At 40.1% G+C, this 19568-nt stretch overlaps 1 protein-coding gene across 16 annotated transcripts in view; it reads left to right on the top strand.

Moving 5' to 3' along the window:
- The window catches only part of mycbp2 (MYC binding protein 2), a 283844-nt gene extending 264662 nt beyond the window's left edge, over positions 1–19182 (top strand). For all 16 annotated transcript variants that reach the window (XM_048239181.1, XM_048239179.1, XM_048239178.1 and 13 more), the window contains 5 exons: positions 775–882; positions 1613–1822; positions 14514–14621; positions 17572–17737; positions 17956–19182. In XM_048239181.1, coding sequence (XP_048095138.1) covers positions 775–882; positions 1613–1822; positions 14514–14621; positions 17572–17737; positions 17956–18071 — 708 coding nt within the window. In that variant the 3' untranslated portion in view covers positions 18072–19182. The remainder of the gene's footprint in view (positions 1–774; positions 883–1612; positions 1823–14513; positions 14622–17571; positions 17738–17955) is intronic.
- Positions 19183–19568: the final 386 nt, after the last annotated feature.

The following is a 19568-nucleotide window of genomic DNA, read 5'->3' as shown; positions in this document are numbered from 1 at the left end:
ACACTATGTCCAAAACGTAATCATTGAGTACTGTCCAAAAAGAAATGTATTTCTATTCGTTAAACACTAGGGAGTGTATTGTATGTCTTATGCTGAGTTACACCTGTATTTGAAAAGATTAACACTAATGGTTACTATCAGATCATGTTGACCATCAACACAGTCAGATTAAAGCACATTTAAAAAACTTCATTAAATAACATGACTTGATGTTGTATCAAAACATATCTGTAGATTAGGATATGTGTAATATATATATATATATATATATATATATATACCTGTACTTTTGGTGTAATGTGTTTTTTTGCATTATATAATGTCCCGTATCCAAGAATGATTATGTTTTTATCATTTAGCTTTTGTTATCATTTAAAGGATATAACTATGCATTTGATATTACTATGCATTTTTTTTGTAGGATGAAACTTAAGACTTGTGATCTTTTAACAGGTGCCTGTTGCTTGTAGCTGAAATTACATTCTTTGAACAGAAACAGTAAAAAGTAATGAACTAATTACCGTCTTTCAGTGCCTCAATTTTTATGTACTTCCTGAGAATGGTAGACTGGTTGATCTCTCAAGTCTGCTTATCCACATGCCAAGATGTTTTACATTACTAACCAGACTATGAGTGGCATAACTGTTAAATGCCTGATTCTGTAACTCACAGTCACAGTACATTCACCTTATCAAGAGCAGGGAAATGCCAGTAGAAAAGGTTGCCTGTTTGGTTTATGAATAATGTTTTTTTTCTCTCTCGAATTTTGTTTAGCTTGACTGCAGTCATGTGTTCCACCTCCAGTGCACCCGCAGAGTCTTGGAAAACCGGTGGCTTGGGCCGAGGATAACATTTGGTTTTATGTCCTGTCCAATTTGTAAGGTATTGTCTTTAAACATTGGAGTAAGCAAGCGTTAATTTGCAACATGTTTTGATTGCGTCATCATGACTCAACCACATTGTGCGAACACAAATGATTTAGACCAGGCCTATTCAAATGGCCCTTGGCTGATCTGGTTATTCATTACGAGTAATGAATTCGAGTAGATCATAAACAGCAAAGAAAAGTGATTGATAATGACTGGCTGACTATTATTGTGTTACATGCTTCAAATGTAAAGCACTTTGAGCTGCATTCTGTGTATGAAAGGTGCTATACAAATAAAGCTTATTACTATTATTAATCCTTTCCACACCTGCATTCAAAAAGGTGATTTGTTAGTTTTACTTGAAATGTCACAGCTTGAGGGGGACAAATCTGTAAGCTAAATGACGAATAATGATTAATAAATATTTCCAAGGCTTTACTTGGTTAGTCCACCTACAGACTGTCTGCAGATGCTTATATTATCAAAGATAATCAGCATGTATTAGCCCTCTGTTAACTGTAATTTTTATGGTTAGGATTTGGATTTGGTTACGGTATTATTCAGTAGTTGTTTAGCAATTGTTAAGTCTCTGTGGACAGACTATCCAAGTAAAGTGTTACCTAATGTAATCATTAATTTTCAAAACATCAACAGGTCTTCGGTTTGCTATGTATTTTTTGGTGCCTTAAAACAATTTGAGTCACTCACAACTCAACAAAACGTTTTTGCTTCTATGCTTTCAGAACAAAATTAATCATTCAGTGATCAAAGACCTGCTGGATCCCATTAAAGAACTGTATGAGGATGTGAGGCGCAAGGCTTTAATGAGGCTAGAGTATGAGGGACTCCATAAGAGTGAAGCCATAACCACACCTGGGGCCCGCTTTTATGATGACCCAGCCAGCTTTGCCATGAACAGATATGCCTACTATGTCTGTTACAAGTGCAAAAAGGTAAGAAGTAAGCATGTTTTAGGCAGGGACCAGATTGATGCGAAACTTCAGTAGTGGTGAAATTTAGGGAAAACTATTGGTGGAATTAAGAGACCGTAATCCATTTCTCTGGTATTAAATTCAAGCAGCTCGCTTTTTTTGATGGCTTTTGACCATCCATCTTCCCCTTCATCACATTCCAGAAGTTTTAACGGGGCCCAAGTAATTTTCTGCAAATAAATGCTCTCAAAGACTATTTGGATTTATTTGGAATTTGGGAGAAATGTCCATAATTTATAGAATAAAACAACATTCATATATATATATACAGTACTGTGCACCTCAGGTGGCTGTTCACTCGGCCGCTCCTCCACTCAAATTCGCATCAGGTCGCTCCGCTCAATTTTGCTCCCCGCTCCACTTAAAAATCGCTCCAATAATCTACAAGCTAAATTGTAATCTTAAACAGAAAACATCCCAAAGAACTAAGACCAACCACAATATATTTCACTCATAGAGCATTCGTTTTAAAAGTGCAACAACGAACAAGCTTGGAAACGTCAATACACAATACTTTAGACTTTGACCTGATATTGATATTGTGTTTCCTTGCCTTCCTACTATGTAAAGCGATCTTAGGTTTGAGAAAGGCACTATATAAAATAAATAATTATTTTATAATGTGTAGCGCCGTTGTAAAAATAAAATATATTTATTTTATATAGCGCCTTAAAAAATTATTATATTATTAAATGAAGCATATTCAAATTGCTCACATTTTTCTTTGCTCTGCGTGTGTTCCATAGGCCTACACTCTCATGTTTCCACGAAATGTGTCTTCTTAGATTCCAAAATTCCTCACTGAAACAGTGTCACCACATGGTTGTTCTTCCTCTACTTTGTTAGTAGAGGAAGAACTAGCTGTTTTGTAGGAATAGAAGACTTGTATGACTTATCAGTTTCCTTTCTAAAACATTTAGCGAACTCCATCCTCATCAATGAGCTTATAATGGCCAATTTTTTTAATTTAACGGTCTTGGTTTTATTAGGAAGAATTCTGAGTGGATTTGGGCATGCCTCAGACTCGTGGTGTGAGCGGTATCAGAGCAAGATTGGAGCAGAACAGAGCGGCCCCTCCGGCTTCTAAATTAAAAAGCGCTCCTACAAAATTCCATCCGCTCCGCTCACTAGCTCTGGCACCTTACATGTTTTGCTTCAGTAATGCCATAAGGACCATATATTGTTTATTTCTCACTCTCCTAATTAGAATATGACCAGAGAACACAGGAAATATGTACAATGTATAATTCACATAAAATGTAGTTTTTGTTCTGATACCAGTCCAATTTCAGTCTCAAGCAGCCATTGGATTTGTTGTTTTAGCAGTGGAGCTGTTGTTCCCCATCCAGGCCACTGATAGGCACATCTGTCCTTCCAGAAGCTGCTGGTAGATCTAGCTACGATGGTGGTCTTGAGATCAGCTGCTGACTTGACTGTGGCTCACCCTAAAATTGACGCTGCAGCGTCAAAAAGCATTTTGGCATGGCACAAAGTGGAGGAGCCACCTGAAACATACTGTATATATCAGGTGACCCTCTTTGAATGAAAATAAAAGTAAAAGTCAGTCAGTCAGTCAATCCATAAGCCATCTTGAAGAGATATGTTTTAAGTCTGTTTTTATGTCAGTCAAAGTCTGGCAGTGAATTCCACAGCTTGGGGGTGATGTAGCTGAAAGCCCTCTCTCTCAGGGTGCTGAGGTTCACACTAGGGACATGCTGAGGAGGATCTCGGTGAGCGGGCAGGGGTGTAAACTTCCAGGAGGTTAGTGAGGTGGGTGAGGGTATAATTGTGTAGGGCCTTGTATGCCAGGAGCAGGACTTTAAAACGTATTCTGTAGGCAACTGGAAGCCAGTGCACTTGCATAAGCAATGGTGTTACATGTCTAGTAGATTTGGAGCCTATTATAATCCTTGCTGCAGAATTCTGAATGAGTTGGAGCCGATGGAGTAGCTTATTAGGGATTCCAGACAAGATGGAATTACAGTAGTCAAGGCGGGATGTCACATACGCATTGGCAAGGACTTCTGCACTGAAACTGAAAACTTGAGGGGCGCAACCAGAAAATGTAGGGGCGCACACACCGTTAATCAACATGCTAACCAAATATTCACATTTCTGCTAATGTCCATTGTATTACTAATACATACGTTCAGGCTTGGCAGCTAAACTCACGTGGAAGGTAGAAGGGCAGGCATTTGATGACTAAATATTCCAGTTCAGCAGAGCAATGGGTACTAACAGTGACGCAGTCCGTACACCAAGTTTTGTTTACATTAATGCATAAACCGCCTCCTCTGCTATTACCCGAAGCCTCTGCTGTCCTGTCCGCCCTGACTACAGAACGGCCTTCTAGCTCCACCACGGTGATTGGGATATCTTTGTTAAGCCATGTTTCGGTGAAAAACATGATGTTACAGACCATAAGTCTTTTCTGCGTGAGGGTCTTAAGTTCATCCAGCTTGTTCAACAAAGAACGCACATTGGCAAGAAAGATGCTGGGGAGTGCAGTTCAGTGTGGGTTTAGCCTTAGCCTAGCCACACCCAAGTGCATGAGCCGGTCTTGAAAGATGCCCTCCATCCGACGCAGCTGGCCTTTGTCTTCCAGGAGCTGTATTGGTTTAGTGTAGAGTTTTCAAGCTTTTGCGGTTATCTAACTTTTCTACCACCTCTTAAATGCATTGTGGTACATTGTTCTTTCTTCAGCTGAGTGTGTCTCAACACCATATTCAGTGTGTGTGCGGAGCACGGTACCCAGTGCTAGGTCCAAAGTGCAGCCTTTATTTTTGGATATTTTCACTGGTTTTCTTTAGATGATTGTCAAATTCCACTGTTGCCAGAATGCGACTCTCCAGGTACCATTTCTCATTGATGTAGTGACATGTAAGGACTGTACCGTATTTTCCGGACTATAAGTTGCACTTTTTTTCATAGTTTGGCTGTTTCTGCGACTTAGGTGCGACTTATATATGAAAAAATTATATAATTGAACATGTTTTTAAATGTTAATTTATATTAACTGACATCAGTGTTGGAAAGGTTACTTTCAAAACGTATTCCGTTACAGAATACATGCCCAAAAATGTAATTTGTAACGTATTCCGTTACGTTACTCAATCTGAGTAACGTATTCTGAATACTTGGATTACTTCCGCATTGAATTGCATTTTATAAGTGTAGGAATGCAGCCATCAAATCATGCTTACTAAACAGGCCTATTCTGGTGTGTTCTTCTGTTCCAAATGGCTGAAGTGTTAGGCCCACATAGGAGAATGTAAAGTCAACTAAGCTACCTGATACAACTATAAAATAGCAAGGTGGCCACTAAAACTACAGCAGGCGACTAGGCTAATTAAAACAAACAAAAAATAGGCTTTAAGGGCGTAGCCTGAAATTATAATTAAGGTGTGCCTGTGAGCTTTTTCGGTGGCATCAACCCAGTACAAGTGAGGGGCGCATATGACGGGTGGAACGCAAATGACCTGCAAATGTAAACACTATAGGCTACTGTATATCAGTGCTCTCAAAATTAACGTGATTGCGTAATGACGATCAAAAACGCACGTTAAAATGCTACTCGAATAATTAACTAAATAACAAGAATAATTCTTCAGAGGCTGCACCATCATTCATTTTAAAACGTAGATCTAATTTAAAAAAAATCCATAAAGCTATTTTAAGTTAGAATCAAAAAGTTAGAATACAGTGCCTATTTTAGAGATGGGTTTTATTGTAGGCCTAGGTCTAAATAAACACGTGAACTAGACTTTGTTTATTGATTAGCAAACTGTGTAACCGATTGGCCGAAGTAGCCTGAGCTATTAATACTTGGGAAAATATCCTTGAACAGACATCAGGAACCACGATCAGTGAGGAACAGGAGTTACCTCCACTTACTTTACTCCTAATTTGCTGTGCAAACAGTCATTTCAGGGTCTCCGATGACGCGTCCATAATGCGCGCTGGCTGCGTTTTGACGGGTGCAATGTGAGGCTAGTGCAAGACGGCGGGGCATGGATTTAAACTTGGAAACAATTTTATCATAGATTGCTTTCAGGAGCTTCTGGGAAATGGAATTGCCTTCATTTATTTAGAGAGTGAATAAACTTATGAAACAGAGAAGTATCGTCATGTAATCCATTGATTTCAACAATGTAACTGTATTCTAAATACCAACTATTTAAATGGTAACTGTAACGGAATACAGTTACTCATAATTTGTATTCTGAATACGTAACCGGTACATGTATTCCGTTACTCCCCAACACTGACTGACATGAATCCTACATGTAACATTACCGTCTACAGCCACTAGTCTATAGCCTAGGCCTACCGGTATGCCGCTCCAAACGAAAAGTAGGCCTATGTCTCACAATAAAACGCAAGAAATAAAGGCCTATAGCTGACTCGAATACAAGCAGCTTAAATAAAAGACCCCAGCCATAATTTCTGGATTTAGCCTACAATAGTCTTTCTCCTAAACATTCCTCACCTGTTATCTAGACATGCATGAAAACATTTGAAAACAAAACATGTAATAATTGATCGCTGTTTTGCTACTAATTATCTTTCACGTAATGAATACACACAGAAAGTGAAAGAAGGTCCGTCCAGTCAATAGTCCCGCATTCAGGCCGCTCCATTATTAGATTATCGTCAGACAGCGCTGTAAAATGTGTGGGAATTTCTTTATTTGGGACTTTTATTATTATGACCGCCGCGCAGTGTAATAATTTATGCGCAATACCCGCAATCCCGCGCTGAAATTTAGACCCTGGTTTTAAATGCGCATCTTTTTTCTCTCGCTCTCTCGGAGGTAGCCAGCCGAGCATTTGTTCTGCTGCCAGCTTGTGCCAATATATCGTCCAAAATGCTTGATTGCATTGCATTCAACACATTTTCATTTTCATGTACCACATCAGCATTTTTGTTCAGTGAATCTTTTGTAAATTGCTTTACAATTACCGTCGGGCCTATAGGCCTAGCCTGGCTTGCTTCGGTCATGTCCTTTTGAAACTGCATCTTTTTCTCTGAGCATTTAATTGCATTGTATTCTCCACATTTTAGATACATTTTGGTGTACCACATGTAGGGCTGGGACAACGCGTTGACGTAATCAATGACGTCGACGCGAGAAATACGTTGACGCAAAATATGCGCGTCGATTCGTCAAGCATAACGCGTGCCGCTAAATATTTTTAATTTTACACCTTCAGTGTTTCCCATATATTGACTAATCCGTGGCTGGGCGCCACGAGATCAAAACCGGCCGTCACACGTCTATGTTGTACCATTTAAATTAAAGATAAGATAAAAATCCTTTCATTGAGCTGCGCTTTTTACACACGCAGCCTTTCCGCCCGCTCTCTCTCGTAACGAGCCCGCTGCCCCTCATCTGTGTGCATTTAACAAAATATTCACGATTGTTGTTGCCACATATAAGCATTCCATAGAACACTGCGGGCTAAATTACTATTAAATCGTGACCATGCTGCGCAAATTTGTTCAAAACTGCTGCATTAATTAACTCGGCGAAGGTCTTATCACAACATAGTACATTGAGGAGACTAAACTAAGTTAGTTTATGCAATCAAGCAGTATCTCAAAGCTAATGTTAGAATACTGTTTGGATGTTTAGCATGATTACTTACAGCTGCTTGTCAATTCTGTTACTCATGCAGGGCTCATTTTATTGACTCTGACACTGAATGTTTGCAAAATCCCGATGTAAATGGAAAAGTGTTTTCCAAGACTTAAAAGTGCTTGTCCCAAGGAGGAGTACGAACCGTTATTTGAATTAACTATGTTATGAATTGCATTCACACATCAGCAGGCTTTTAACTGTGTTAGTGTTACAATTGCAAGGGAACGTCTTAAAGTGACAGGCACTCAATTAGCCCTATACTACTGAAATTTATTGAATGCTACCTCTGACTAAGAATGCATAACTTTGCACTTGTATAGTCTTTTATTTTGGATTTTTTTAGAGCAATACACATATATTGCAGGAATTCATGTTTTTTAATTGAGATATGTAAATCAACATGTATAAATTGCTATTTGTCAATTAATGGGGAGATTAATTAATCGCTAGATTAATCGTTCAAAAAATAATCATTTATCCCAGCCTTAACCACATGGCATTTTCTCTCAGTGAATCTTTTGCTTTGCAATTACCTTCCTGCCCTCCTCTTGCTGCCTTCACTCCTTCGTCTTCATTAACATTAATCTTTTTGGCCATACATAGTCTCTGTTTTTGGTTTTGGATTTTGTGAAATACATTTCTTAATATAGTATTTCATAGTCAGGTGCGACTTATATATGTTTTTTTCCTGTTCATGACGCATTTTTTTACTGATGCGACTTATACTCAGGAGCGACTTATATTCCGGAAAATACGGGTATATGCCCTCTTCTTGAATCTGTGTTGAATCTGAAACAGCCATTCCACCATATTCCATAATTTTCTGGAGGACCTCAGCCAGTTTTTCTTTATCAGCAGCAGCCTGTTGCTTTGCCCTGTCATTGGCAATTAGGCATGATGGCACCGATTTTTATTAGTGTTTGGGCCATCTGGTGGAAAGGGGGCGCGTATCTATGCTGCACCACTTCTAGTGGTACCTTTTGACTTGACTGTCTGACTTGACTGGTATTTTGGTTTAGCGCACACATGATGCATCATGTTCCAGTGCTACTTCACTAAAATGTTCCCAGACAGCACATTTCTTTCCTTCCTACTGATTAGTTTTTAATTCTCCTTTTTGAATTTTCTCATGTAATTCTCTTGCCGCCATTGCTGCTGAAAGAAATGGACCTCGCAACTACTTAGCCTAATGAGAGTTTGCAAAGATAGTGCCACTACCTGATGAAAAATTAGCCTATGTTTTGAAATGTTCACATTTCAGAGAATGTCTATTTTACTAATTAAAGATTTATTTCGTCCACCTGCAACCCACCTGTAATTAATCAGAATGTTTTGCTGTTTTTTTCTTACTTTCCCAGGGATTATCCACTGTGTCCGTGGATAAAGACCCAATCCATACATTGCTATTAGATAGATTGCTAGTGTATCTACCTAGGTACTGTTTGTGTAGAGGAGGGTTACAGTGGGCAGTGCTTCGACTTGGCCAGCTTCACTCGCGGTCCGCGCGTGGGATCACGCGGTATCACGCGACTTTAATTTGTATTTTTCCAGTGAGACGCTGCAACAACCCAAACAACCGGTAGATGGCTCAAGTGAGCAGGGTGTCTCGTAAAAAGAAATGGAGCCTGGAAAACCCTACACAAACTTCACTACAGACTTTAGCAGACTGGTTTAGAAATAATGTAATAGCCAGAAATATGCCTGCCCTGCCCTAATAAAGAAATATTTGGTTAACTGCGAGTGAATCCCGTTTGCAGCCAGAGAGACGCAGGGACAAATTAAACATTCTGGTTTTCTCCGAAAAGTGCAACGATGATAGACAGACATCATTTGGACAAAATATAGAGTATTAACCTCCATTGCTCAGCCAAATGCCTTCCTGTTACGTCCTGTTATCACGGAGTTACAGGCGATAAACGATTTTTGATGGTCACAAGTTTACTTCATTAGGGACTGTTCGTTATTTATTTAAGGGGCTTCCGGAGGAGTTTTGGGAGCATTAGTCCAAAAGGACGTGACCCTCCCTCGCCAGCAATACATTTTTCTATGACCCTCCAAAGTGATTATGAAAAAAATCACTGTCAACTTTTTCCGGGTTTATCGCCTACTGTATTTTAACGTTTTCACATATTTGGCCAGAAGCCGTTTATCATAGGCTATCACGAAACCAAACTACAAAGGTGAACACTTTAACAGGGGGAATTAATTGGGCATGAATCATGCTGAACGCTATTTCGCTACCTTAGAATAATAAGGTTCTATCTGCGTTTTGAGTAGGTAGGGCCTACAACCGGGACGATTGAAACGGGGGGCGAATGAAACATTCGGTTTTTCTCCGAAAAGCAACGATGATAGACAGTCATCATTTGGACAAAACATGGAGCATATTAACCTCCGTTGCTCAGCCAAATGCCTTCCTGTTACGTCCTGGTATCACGGAGTTACAAGCGATAAACGATTTTTGACGGTCACAAGTTTACTTCATTAGCGGTTTATTTTTTTGGATTATTAAAGAGGGTTTTTCATTTAAAGGTTTGACTTTGTGCTTATTCAGTAGAGCATTTAGTGCTCTCCCCAATCCCAGACGTTCACATTGCATGTTTGTTTGTAATGGATGCAACCGCGAGATAGGCTATGCGTTTGACAATGAGTTGTTAACAGAACCAAGACATATAGCCCAGCAGCATTCTAGGGACTGATCGTTATTTATTGAAGGGGCCACCGGAGGAATTTTGAGTGCTTCAGTTGGAAGTTGCATGACCCTTTCTTGCCTGCTAGAAATTGTTCAATGATCCTCCGACAGAATTGTTAAAAAAGACATGACCCTCCCCTGCCAATTGTCTTCTGCCCGCGCCACAGCCACACACTTTGTGATAACGTTCTTAAATCAATCTTTCCCGTGAGCTTGCATGCTACCAGTCCTTCCTTTTCAAATGTATTGCGCCTGTTTGCACAATTTCACAAATACTCATATGTGATTAATAGTATGACGAATAATCCCTGTGCACGGGGATCGAAACAATGCATGCCAACTTTTTCCGTGTTTATCACGTATTTTAACTTTCCCCGCTGTCTTGCCGTTTTAATGTTTTCCCGTAGAATATCCCAAATTTTAATACTCTCATAACAGCCCTGCCATCGGGCCTGTCTCTGTTGCCCTGTTGCTACCCCTTGCCCTTCCAACGAAACAGATCGTTTTCCTTGCTTGAAGGCGAACTTAGAGTGATATTAACCTATTTAAGTTTAACGGCGCGATTGTCGTGAGAGCACGATTCATTGGCGCTTGCATGTTCGGCCTTATGTCTACGTGCGCACCTGAGGCTACTCAGCTGCAAGAGAAATAATTTCCCCTGTTTGTATGTTCACTGCAAGTTGGCCTACCATAACTTACCAACTCTGCAACGTAGACTGGCTATTTATATTTTTCTGTGAAATAAGCAAATGTATTTGTTCAACTTTATGAAGCAGAATTACGCGTAGGGTACTTGGAACATAATACATTTGACAAAGGACAGATGAATGTTGCTAGTGACAAAATATTAACTTTCAGTGTTTTACGATGGAAAGCAGCTTTCAGCCATAAGGCTACTTTGAGAACATTTCAATTCACCCGACACTAATATTCAAAATGTTGAAAACTATTTCGGCATAGCCTATAAAGCAGTTTAATTAAATGGAATGTTAGTTGTAAACAAACGAGCTACTTGGTGAGGCTTGGCCTCACAGATGCGCTCGTGCCTTAGATGGCAGGAAAAATCTTCACGATAGGCCTATTAACTAACCACCCTATTCACGTTGGCTGGGGGAAAGGGGGGCCATCAGACAATTGTGCCCAGTTAATCCGGCCCTTCCCCCAAAAAATCACACCTTCCCACCTCTGACAGCTTAAAAGAAGTCGAGAGGACTCCTTACTCACAGACTATTCACAAACCTGCGGTTTTGAAATCCTATGCAGCTACAGGAGCTTCCAATCGCGAGGAAGCAATTTTGCATTGTAGGCATAACTAACATGCAATAACGCCACCAACAACAACCAAAACTACTCATTGTTAACATGTAAATGAAATGTAACGTTTCATTGTGAATCAAATTAAAATGTTCTCCTCTTTGCAAACGTAGCCTAGGGATATGGTGACAGATTAATTTAATAATGTTGCAAAGGTAGGCTACTGCATCAATCCATAGGCCTATGTTTCATTAGGCTACTAAGCTATTTGTTTTGCCTTACTCTTTATTCATTTAGGATAGGCCTTTTTATTCAGTTATTAATCATCTTCCGTCCTTCGCACTACTTGTGTAGCACACGCATTCTCCGACCTGTCACCTGTCAGTCATCATCGGAAGAGAGGTGTTTGGCATTCCCACGTTACAATCGTCAGCCAATCAAGGTGGTCACTTCAGTCAAGCTTGTGCATGAGTAATGACGTCATCCATAGCCACGAAGACTCACTCCTAGTTTAGGAGTTGTCTGAAAGGCTTTGTGAATTACTTTTAAGAGAAAACTCCAATCTAAAATCTGTAAGTGCTATTTAGGAGTAGCCTACTGCTAGTAGTAAGATAAAAGCCTTTGTGAATAGCCTACGGCCCCAGTTATTCATCATCTTCCGTCCTTGTGTAGCGCACGCATTCTGAGACCTGTCACTCATCATCGTAAGGGAGGTGTTTGGAATCATGCCCGCCAGCCAGCGTTACAATCATCAGCCAATCAAGGTGGTCACGCGCTGCCCATTTACCCAAATTAATGGTCGAATATTACTGATGATCATTGTTATTTAAGAACATGCAGTGTCGTAGGGTACCAAAACATCTTGCTCGTAAAAAAAGCATCATAACGCACATTCTGGCGGGTCTGTTATTTACTGTAGGCTGCGCAAACCACATGCCTTTATTTTGGGCAAGCCTGCATTCATTCATTCATTCATTCAACCTTTATTTATTCTCGGAGGGTCATTGAGGGTCAATGAAGCCGAAATTACAGAAGCGAAGCAAAGCGCTCCACAAACAAGACAACATTCGAGGCCTTCTGTTGAAGAATTTTATATAAAGCCTGCGCTGACAGTAATCCTCCTGCCCCTGATAGGCCTACCACAGCTGTGGATAGTGTGGAATGTTCAAGTAATAACACAATCCAATGTGTGTCTCAATTTTCCCCCACTGACCACCTCACACATTTCTCTAGATTTTGCAACAAACTTACATGACACAATGCCATAAAATATGCCAGTTTTAGGACACAGAATAATGTTTGTAATGATACCAGGTAGGCCAGGTATTGTCGAAGGTGCATGGTGAAGTAAAATTCTTACTTTGGAAAACAAACATTTGCCGATATCATCGCCGATCATCAGAATATTTCAACAGATTCTGTGTTCTGGACTGTAGGTAACTTGTTAAGCCAATGGTTCTCAAACTTTTATTTCATTCCCCACTTTGATCAAGGGGCATGACTGATGATAGTGGAGATAACGTGTTATCCCGAGGCTTTTGCAAGTCAGCATCTTCGACGGTAGTCTATTAAAAATATTTTTCGAAGTTTTCGATGTCCCAAACGGAGAGCCATACTTTATTGTTTTTGACGATCTCTATGCTACTCACAAAAATGTAGGCATGGGGACATGATGAAGTAGGTTATCCAACTGTCATGTGTTAAATTATTGTGATTACGAGCCAGTGGTTTTCAAACATTATGCGTGACTCGGACATCTAACTAAATGCAACAGGCTCATATCGTCCTCGCATTCGCAAAATGAGGACCAGTGCTTTGTCAAATTGCAAATAGCTATTCGTTTTAACTATTTTTTTATGATAGTATGAAGTGCTTTTTGTAGGCTACTATCTTAATCTTGGAATATGGGGAGGGAAGTGGCGCGTCTGCAGTCAGCCAAATGTGAATGTAATTCTGCGGCATAAAGCAGATGTAATTGTTTATTGTACAGAAAAATAAAAATGACATGTCAAGCAGTCAATTGACTACATTGCAGTCAAGAAGTAGGGCAAATTAATTTACGAAAACCAAAACGTGGGTCATAGTTGTCTAAGCCTCTATTATGTAGCCTGTTAAAAACGCCGCCAGATAGTATTAAATCGGCAACAACATTGTTTTCTGCAGAAGCCTACCCAAGGCTACAGATTAATTCTGAACAGTTATTTCTCTACTGGCTCAATTATCACACCACTGTTTTGATTTGCGTAGTTGCGTTAACCCCAACACTGACAATAATGTAGACAGCAAATTTCGATTTCGCGTAATCCGCGAATGAAGTGGTCATTTGAAAGCGATGCCCACTGTAGTAAGTTAAAAAAAAGCACGCAACTAAGCACTTTCAGCCTGCGCGCATTCTGCCCTTCACTTAAGTCTGTCATTTACAGTCTTTGTTGTAAATAAGTATATAAGTATAAGTATATGTACTTTTTTGATCCCGTGAGGGAAATTTGGTCTCTGCATTTAACCCAATCGGTGAATTAGTGAAACACAAACAGCACACAGTGAACACGCAGTGAGGTAAAGCACACACTAATCCCAGCTTAGTGAGCTTCCTGCTACAACGGCGGCGCTCGGGGAGCAGTGAGGGGTTAGGTGCCTTGCTCAAGGGCACTTCAGCCGCGGCCCACTGGTCGGGGCTTGAACCGGCAACCCTCCGGTTACAAGTCCAGAGTGCTAACCAGTGGGCCACGGTGCTCACAAATATGTACAATGTAGAAATGTTGTCCGTCTTAAATTCAGTAACTCTAAGTATTTTAACTTCATATAGTGAGTATATTCATTTATACACAACTTACATATAATGGAGGTAGAAACAGCTGACGATAATGGATCATCAGCAATCCTGAAGAACCAGGCGGATCAACTACCTTGTTTTGCAGGAGCTGATTGTTGTTGAGATGATAAAACGTTGATTACATTGAAATTTTCACCCGGTAGTTGAATAAAGCATGTTTTACAGTATATTTTTAGGAGGTAGTTGATCCAGGACTTTTTGTGTTAATGACACATTATTCTTGCACTTGCAGGCATACTTTGGAGGGGAAGCACGTTGTGATGCTGAAGCAGGACAAGGAGATGACTATGACCCTAGCGAACTCATCTGTGGAGCATGCTCAGATGTGTCAAGGGCACAGGTCAGTGGACAAAATGAGATCATTGTGCTTTTTCTATGTATTACATATCTGTACTGTACTATTGTGAGGAATATGTTTACATTCCATAAATGATTTAGTCACCGTTACCAGGGCTCTACACTAACTTTTTATTCCAGGAGCACTTTTGCTCCGAAGTTAAAACATTTAGGAACACAGACAAAAATGTGGGCGCATAGTCAGTTGTGCACAAGTTTATACGTACACATAATGTATCAGTAAGTACTACAGCCTACAATTAAACCAGTTGCACCAGTTGCAAAAACTAAGAATGACTTACAACATTTACAGGAAACAGAGATTTGAAGAATATTATTACCTACTTTATTTACAGTAATTTTATTTTTCAATATTTTATAGTATCATGTATTGTCATATTTGCATTTAGACTAGGCCTATATCAAGAATCCTATCTTGCAAATTGTTATTTCATTTTATTTATGGCTGGGTCTTTTTAAATTATTTTCTTACCGTTTTGTGGCTTCTGCTGAGAAAAAGTAGTTTGCCACTAGTGTTGCACGGTGCACTGATACTACAAAAGAATCGCGAATACTGAAATTAAAAATGTCACAATACCTGATTTTATTAGTATCTATACTTTTAGGAACAGCTACAACAGCTAAGGGGGGTTTATTGGGGGCCAAGCAGCGAAGCTGCGAAGGCACCCATTGAGTACTAGCTTTTCCTATTATTATTATTATTATTATTACACATCCGCCATTGGAGTCTATGGCAGCCCATAGAACGCCTGGCTTAAAAAGTGCTGAAATTTGGCAGAAAGTTTCGGGACACTCCACTGACCACTCACGCTCATTTACGGACCTCTAAACCCAGCCGTCTAGCGCCACCAACAGGTCAAAATCTGGCCGAAAATTGAGCCGCTGGGTCTAAAATTATGAAATTCGGCAGATTGATTCAGCACTTTCCCATGATCACTCTCACCAATTTACAGAACTCTGCCCAACACTCTAGCGCCACCAATGGGTCAAAACTGGATTGCATTAACGCATGTGACCATTGAACGGTGCATCCGATTTTCACAAATCAGGCAATCCCTGGACCGACCTAAGTTCAATGACTCCTATTACGTCACTTTCCGCCATATTGGACATCTGCCATATTGGATTTAGTCCAAACTCTACAAAAAGTTTCAGCGTTCACAAATTTCATCCGATTTTTACGGAACTTGGCGGAGATGATCTTCTGCCCGAGCCGCACAAAGGTACTTGTCAGATTTTTCAATTTCATTTTTTTTTGCCCGTGACAGCCAAGCAAATATGGTAATGAAGCTGCCAAACAGGAAGTGGACTAACATCTCCATGACGCTTTGAGTTAACATAACAAAACTCGATACCGTTAGTCAGGACACTGTCCCAATCACTCACAGCAATTTTTATGCATATACATTGAACACTCTAGCGCCACCACCAGTTCAATGCTGGACATGCGTTCATGCGCGTGATCCTTGACTCTTTTGTCTGATTTTCACAATTGAGGTAGCGTCTGAATCCTTGGACCATCCCGAGTTCATCGACCCCTATCCCGTCACTTTCCGCCATATTGGACCTCCGCCATATTAGATTTAGTCCAAACTCTACGAAAAGTTTCAGCGGTTACAAATTTCATCCGATTTTCACAGAACTTGGCGGAGATGATCTTCAGACCGAGCCGCACAAACGATACTTGTCAGATTTTTTAATTTCAAGTTTATTTGCCCGTGACAGCCAATCACACATGGCTACGATGCCGCCTAACAAGAAGTGGGCTAACATCTCAGCTACGCTTTAATGTATGAAGTCCAAACTTGGTACAGGGACTTGTTATCTGATTGTGAAGACGCACTAGGAAATTGGCATCATTTGGCCTCTATAGGGGGCGCTGCAATACAGGAAGTGAGCTTGTATCTGTAACGCTTTGATGTATGAAGTCCAAACTTAATACAGAGGCAAAGTAGCTGATTGTGAGGACATGCAAGGGAAATGGTCTCATTTGGCCTCTAGGGGTGCTGTAATAGACAAATTCAGCTCACATCTCAGCAAGTCTTTGGTGTATGAAGTCCAGGCACATGGTAGCTGATTCTGAGAACGCACAAGGACATTGGTGTAATTTGCGCCTCTAGGGGCACTATAACAAAGTAAATGAGCTTATTTCTCACCCATTCTTTATCCAATTGCAATCAAACTTGCTGTGAGTGCTTGCTCATGCCATGGCAACTCCATTCCTGCTATAGCACTGCTTGGCCCCCACATTGCTGCTTGCAACTATGTTTATTATTGGGCTTATTGCTTAATTAAATAACATGACTTATTAATGTTTACAAAAATTATTATAGCGTTTTGGAAAAGAGCTCTTCGGGCTTGAAACCGGACGGTTTCCGATTCGATCCCCGACCGGTAGGAAAAATGTGGGCGGGGGAAGTGGTTGAGCACTGCTCTCCCATGCCCACATCCACGGCTGAAGTGCACTTGAGCAAGGCATCTAACCCCCTCACTGCTCCCCGAGCGCCGCACAAGTTGTATTTGTGTGGCGAATAGTGTTGTCACAATACCAAAACACAGTAGCATAGCCGCTACTTTAAGAACGCCTACGCCTCCATGTGCTGCCTCTGCACTTATTTCAGTCTTGCACAGCTGACTTCAAAAACATTTGATTAGCAAGATTTATGGATCTGTGTTGAATCTACACAGCTTAAGATCATCGAACAAATGGTTCTACATGAAACTATAGCTCACCTAACCTGTGCAAGTGGCACACACTTGGTGGCTAGCGTGTTGCTGTAGCTCTGCACTTCAGTGGGAGTTAAGGGAAAAGTAAACAAAACTCAGTGCTTGATCATATGCACCAAAGATTCTTAACCGTCTCTTTGATCTGCAGTAATGATGAAATACATTCCTCTAAATGCAGTGCCAATTGTTTTGTTTCTGTTGTATAGATGTGCTCCAAACATGGGACAGACTTCCTTGAGTACAAGTGTCGCTACTGTTGCTCAGTGGCCGTTTTCTTCTGCTTTGGGACCACACACTTTTGCAATGCCTGTCATGATGATTTCCAAAGAATGACCAGTGTCCCAAAAGAGGAGTTGCCTCATTGCCCTGCTGGTATGTACTCATTCTCTATATGATTTTTTTGGAGGAGGCTTCTATAGCACAATCCTCGAAAGATTATTGAAGTAATTTTATTATTGGTGTCTATGCTCTTGATTGCTTGTTACAATATGTAAGAATAAGATTTGAATTTGACAGGCTGCTTGTTTTAATATAGACATTTGTTTATAAACTTTTTAACATTTAACCTATCTATTCTCTCTCTATGATAGGACCTAAAGGTAAACAGCTCGAGGGAAGTGAATGTCCCTTGCATGTGGTCCACCCACCAACTGGTGAGGAGTTTGCCTTGGGTTGTGGAGTATGCAGAAATGCACACACCTTCTAAGGACCCTGTTTAATGCCTTTGTTGAATCCCTTGTCTGGATTCTTGCTAACCACTTGAGCATTGTGGTTGAGTTTAAGAATAGGCCTAACAAGGAAGATATGACCTGCTTTGGAAACATGGATCAGAGGGCCAGAATATGTTCAGGGATTCAGAGAATGACTTTGAAAAAAGAGAGATGTAGACGCGTAATTACCTTTGTGAAGTGTGTGCATGTGGCTGTTGTAATACAGGGCTCCCATAAAAATTGCACATTCCCTGACCACTGAGCACGGATTACTGAAATGGCTCCCTGTCTTTTTAAATGAACTGTAAAAAAGTGTCAGAATAGATGAGTGAAAAGAGATGGGCCAGAATCATTACTATGATTTAAAAATATTGTTTTATGTAAACAGACTTTTTCATAATCCTGTACAGTATTATTCCGTGTTCAGTGCATCATGGTTTGACAGGACGAAAAGGTACATTCTTGTAACCAAACAGGAAAAAAGGAATGTTAAGTTTTGGTGTCTGAATTAATTACCTTGTATATAATAATAGTATTGATAATGGGTGTATTCCAAAGTTGCTACTCTGTACTTTTGTTCGATATTCTCAGATGTTTTCAGCCAGACCTTTTCATGACGTGCAATATTGGGTGTGCCTCCTCTTGCAGCTGTAGACATATGGAATGTATGTCTATGAAGTCACATGATCTATGAAGTACATTTTTGTATGGTAAATAAAGCAGCAAGCCCATCCCCAATCCTCAAACATATTCTGTACACAGAAAATGATCCCAATGTTTGCCATCTTTGAAAGGTTTATGTGAAAACTTAAAGTATTCTGATAACATTGTTTTGTTTTCTTTGTTGTTGTCTTTTCTGTGTTTTTGACAACATATATGACTACAAGTAACTATGCTGTTGATTGCAGATTGATTGCTGGAATACACGGGGGGTGTAGTAATTACATGAATATACAATACTTTCTGAGGAGGAGGCTACAAAAATGCAGGGTCTTTGCAAGATGTGTGATAAACAGCTGCTCTCTAACTAAATCATTGTGAATTTGCTCTGTAGTAACTGTGGTGGGTGGAGTTGAATGGTAATAAACGAGGGTTTCTGTTTCACCATATAGTTGTGGGATTCTTTCATATTGCATTTTTTAGCCATATGTTCAGTTTACCATTGTCTCTGTTGAGGCTGTTTAAGAAATAGAGCGCAGAACTGGAGTGTACAGGGCCTTCCACATTTATTGACATTGTAAAGAATATCAGGAATGTCAGCCAATCGATACTTACAGTAAGGTCATAGGATCAAAGGTCATGGTCACATTAGATTAGATTCAACTTTGTCATTTAGCAGAGTACAGAACCAATAAAATACAGTTGACATCCAACCAGAAGTGCAAAGAAGCATTAAGTACCAAGTACAGGTCGAGTATGGCTGTGTAGACAATAGAGATTAATAATGTACAGTGTATAGTTGGATAAATATGGGTTTCCAGATGGCATGTCTA

Source organism: Alosa alosa, chromosome 3, assembly GCF_017589495.1.
Source record: "Alosa alosa isolate M-15738 ecotype Scorff River chromosome 3, AALO_Geno_1.1, whole genome shotgun sequence".
In the NCBI taxonomy this organism is placed as follows: Eukaryota; Metazoa; Chordata; class Actinopteri; order Clupeiformes; family Clupeidae; genus Alosa; species Alosa alosa.
This window is presented reverse-complemented; position numbering and strand designations above follow the sequence as displayed.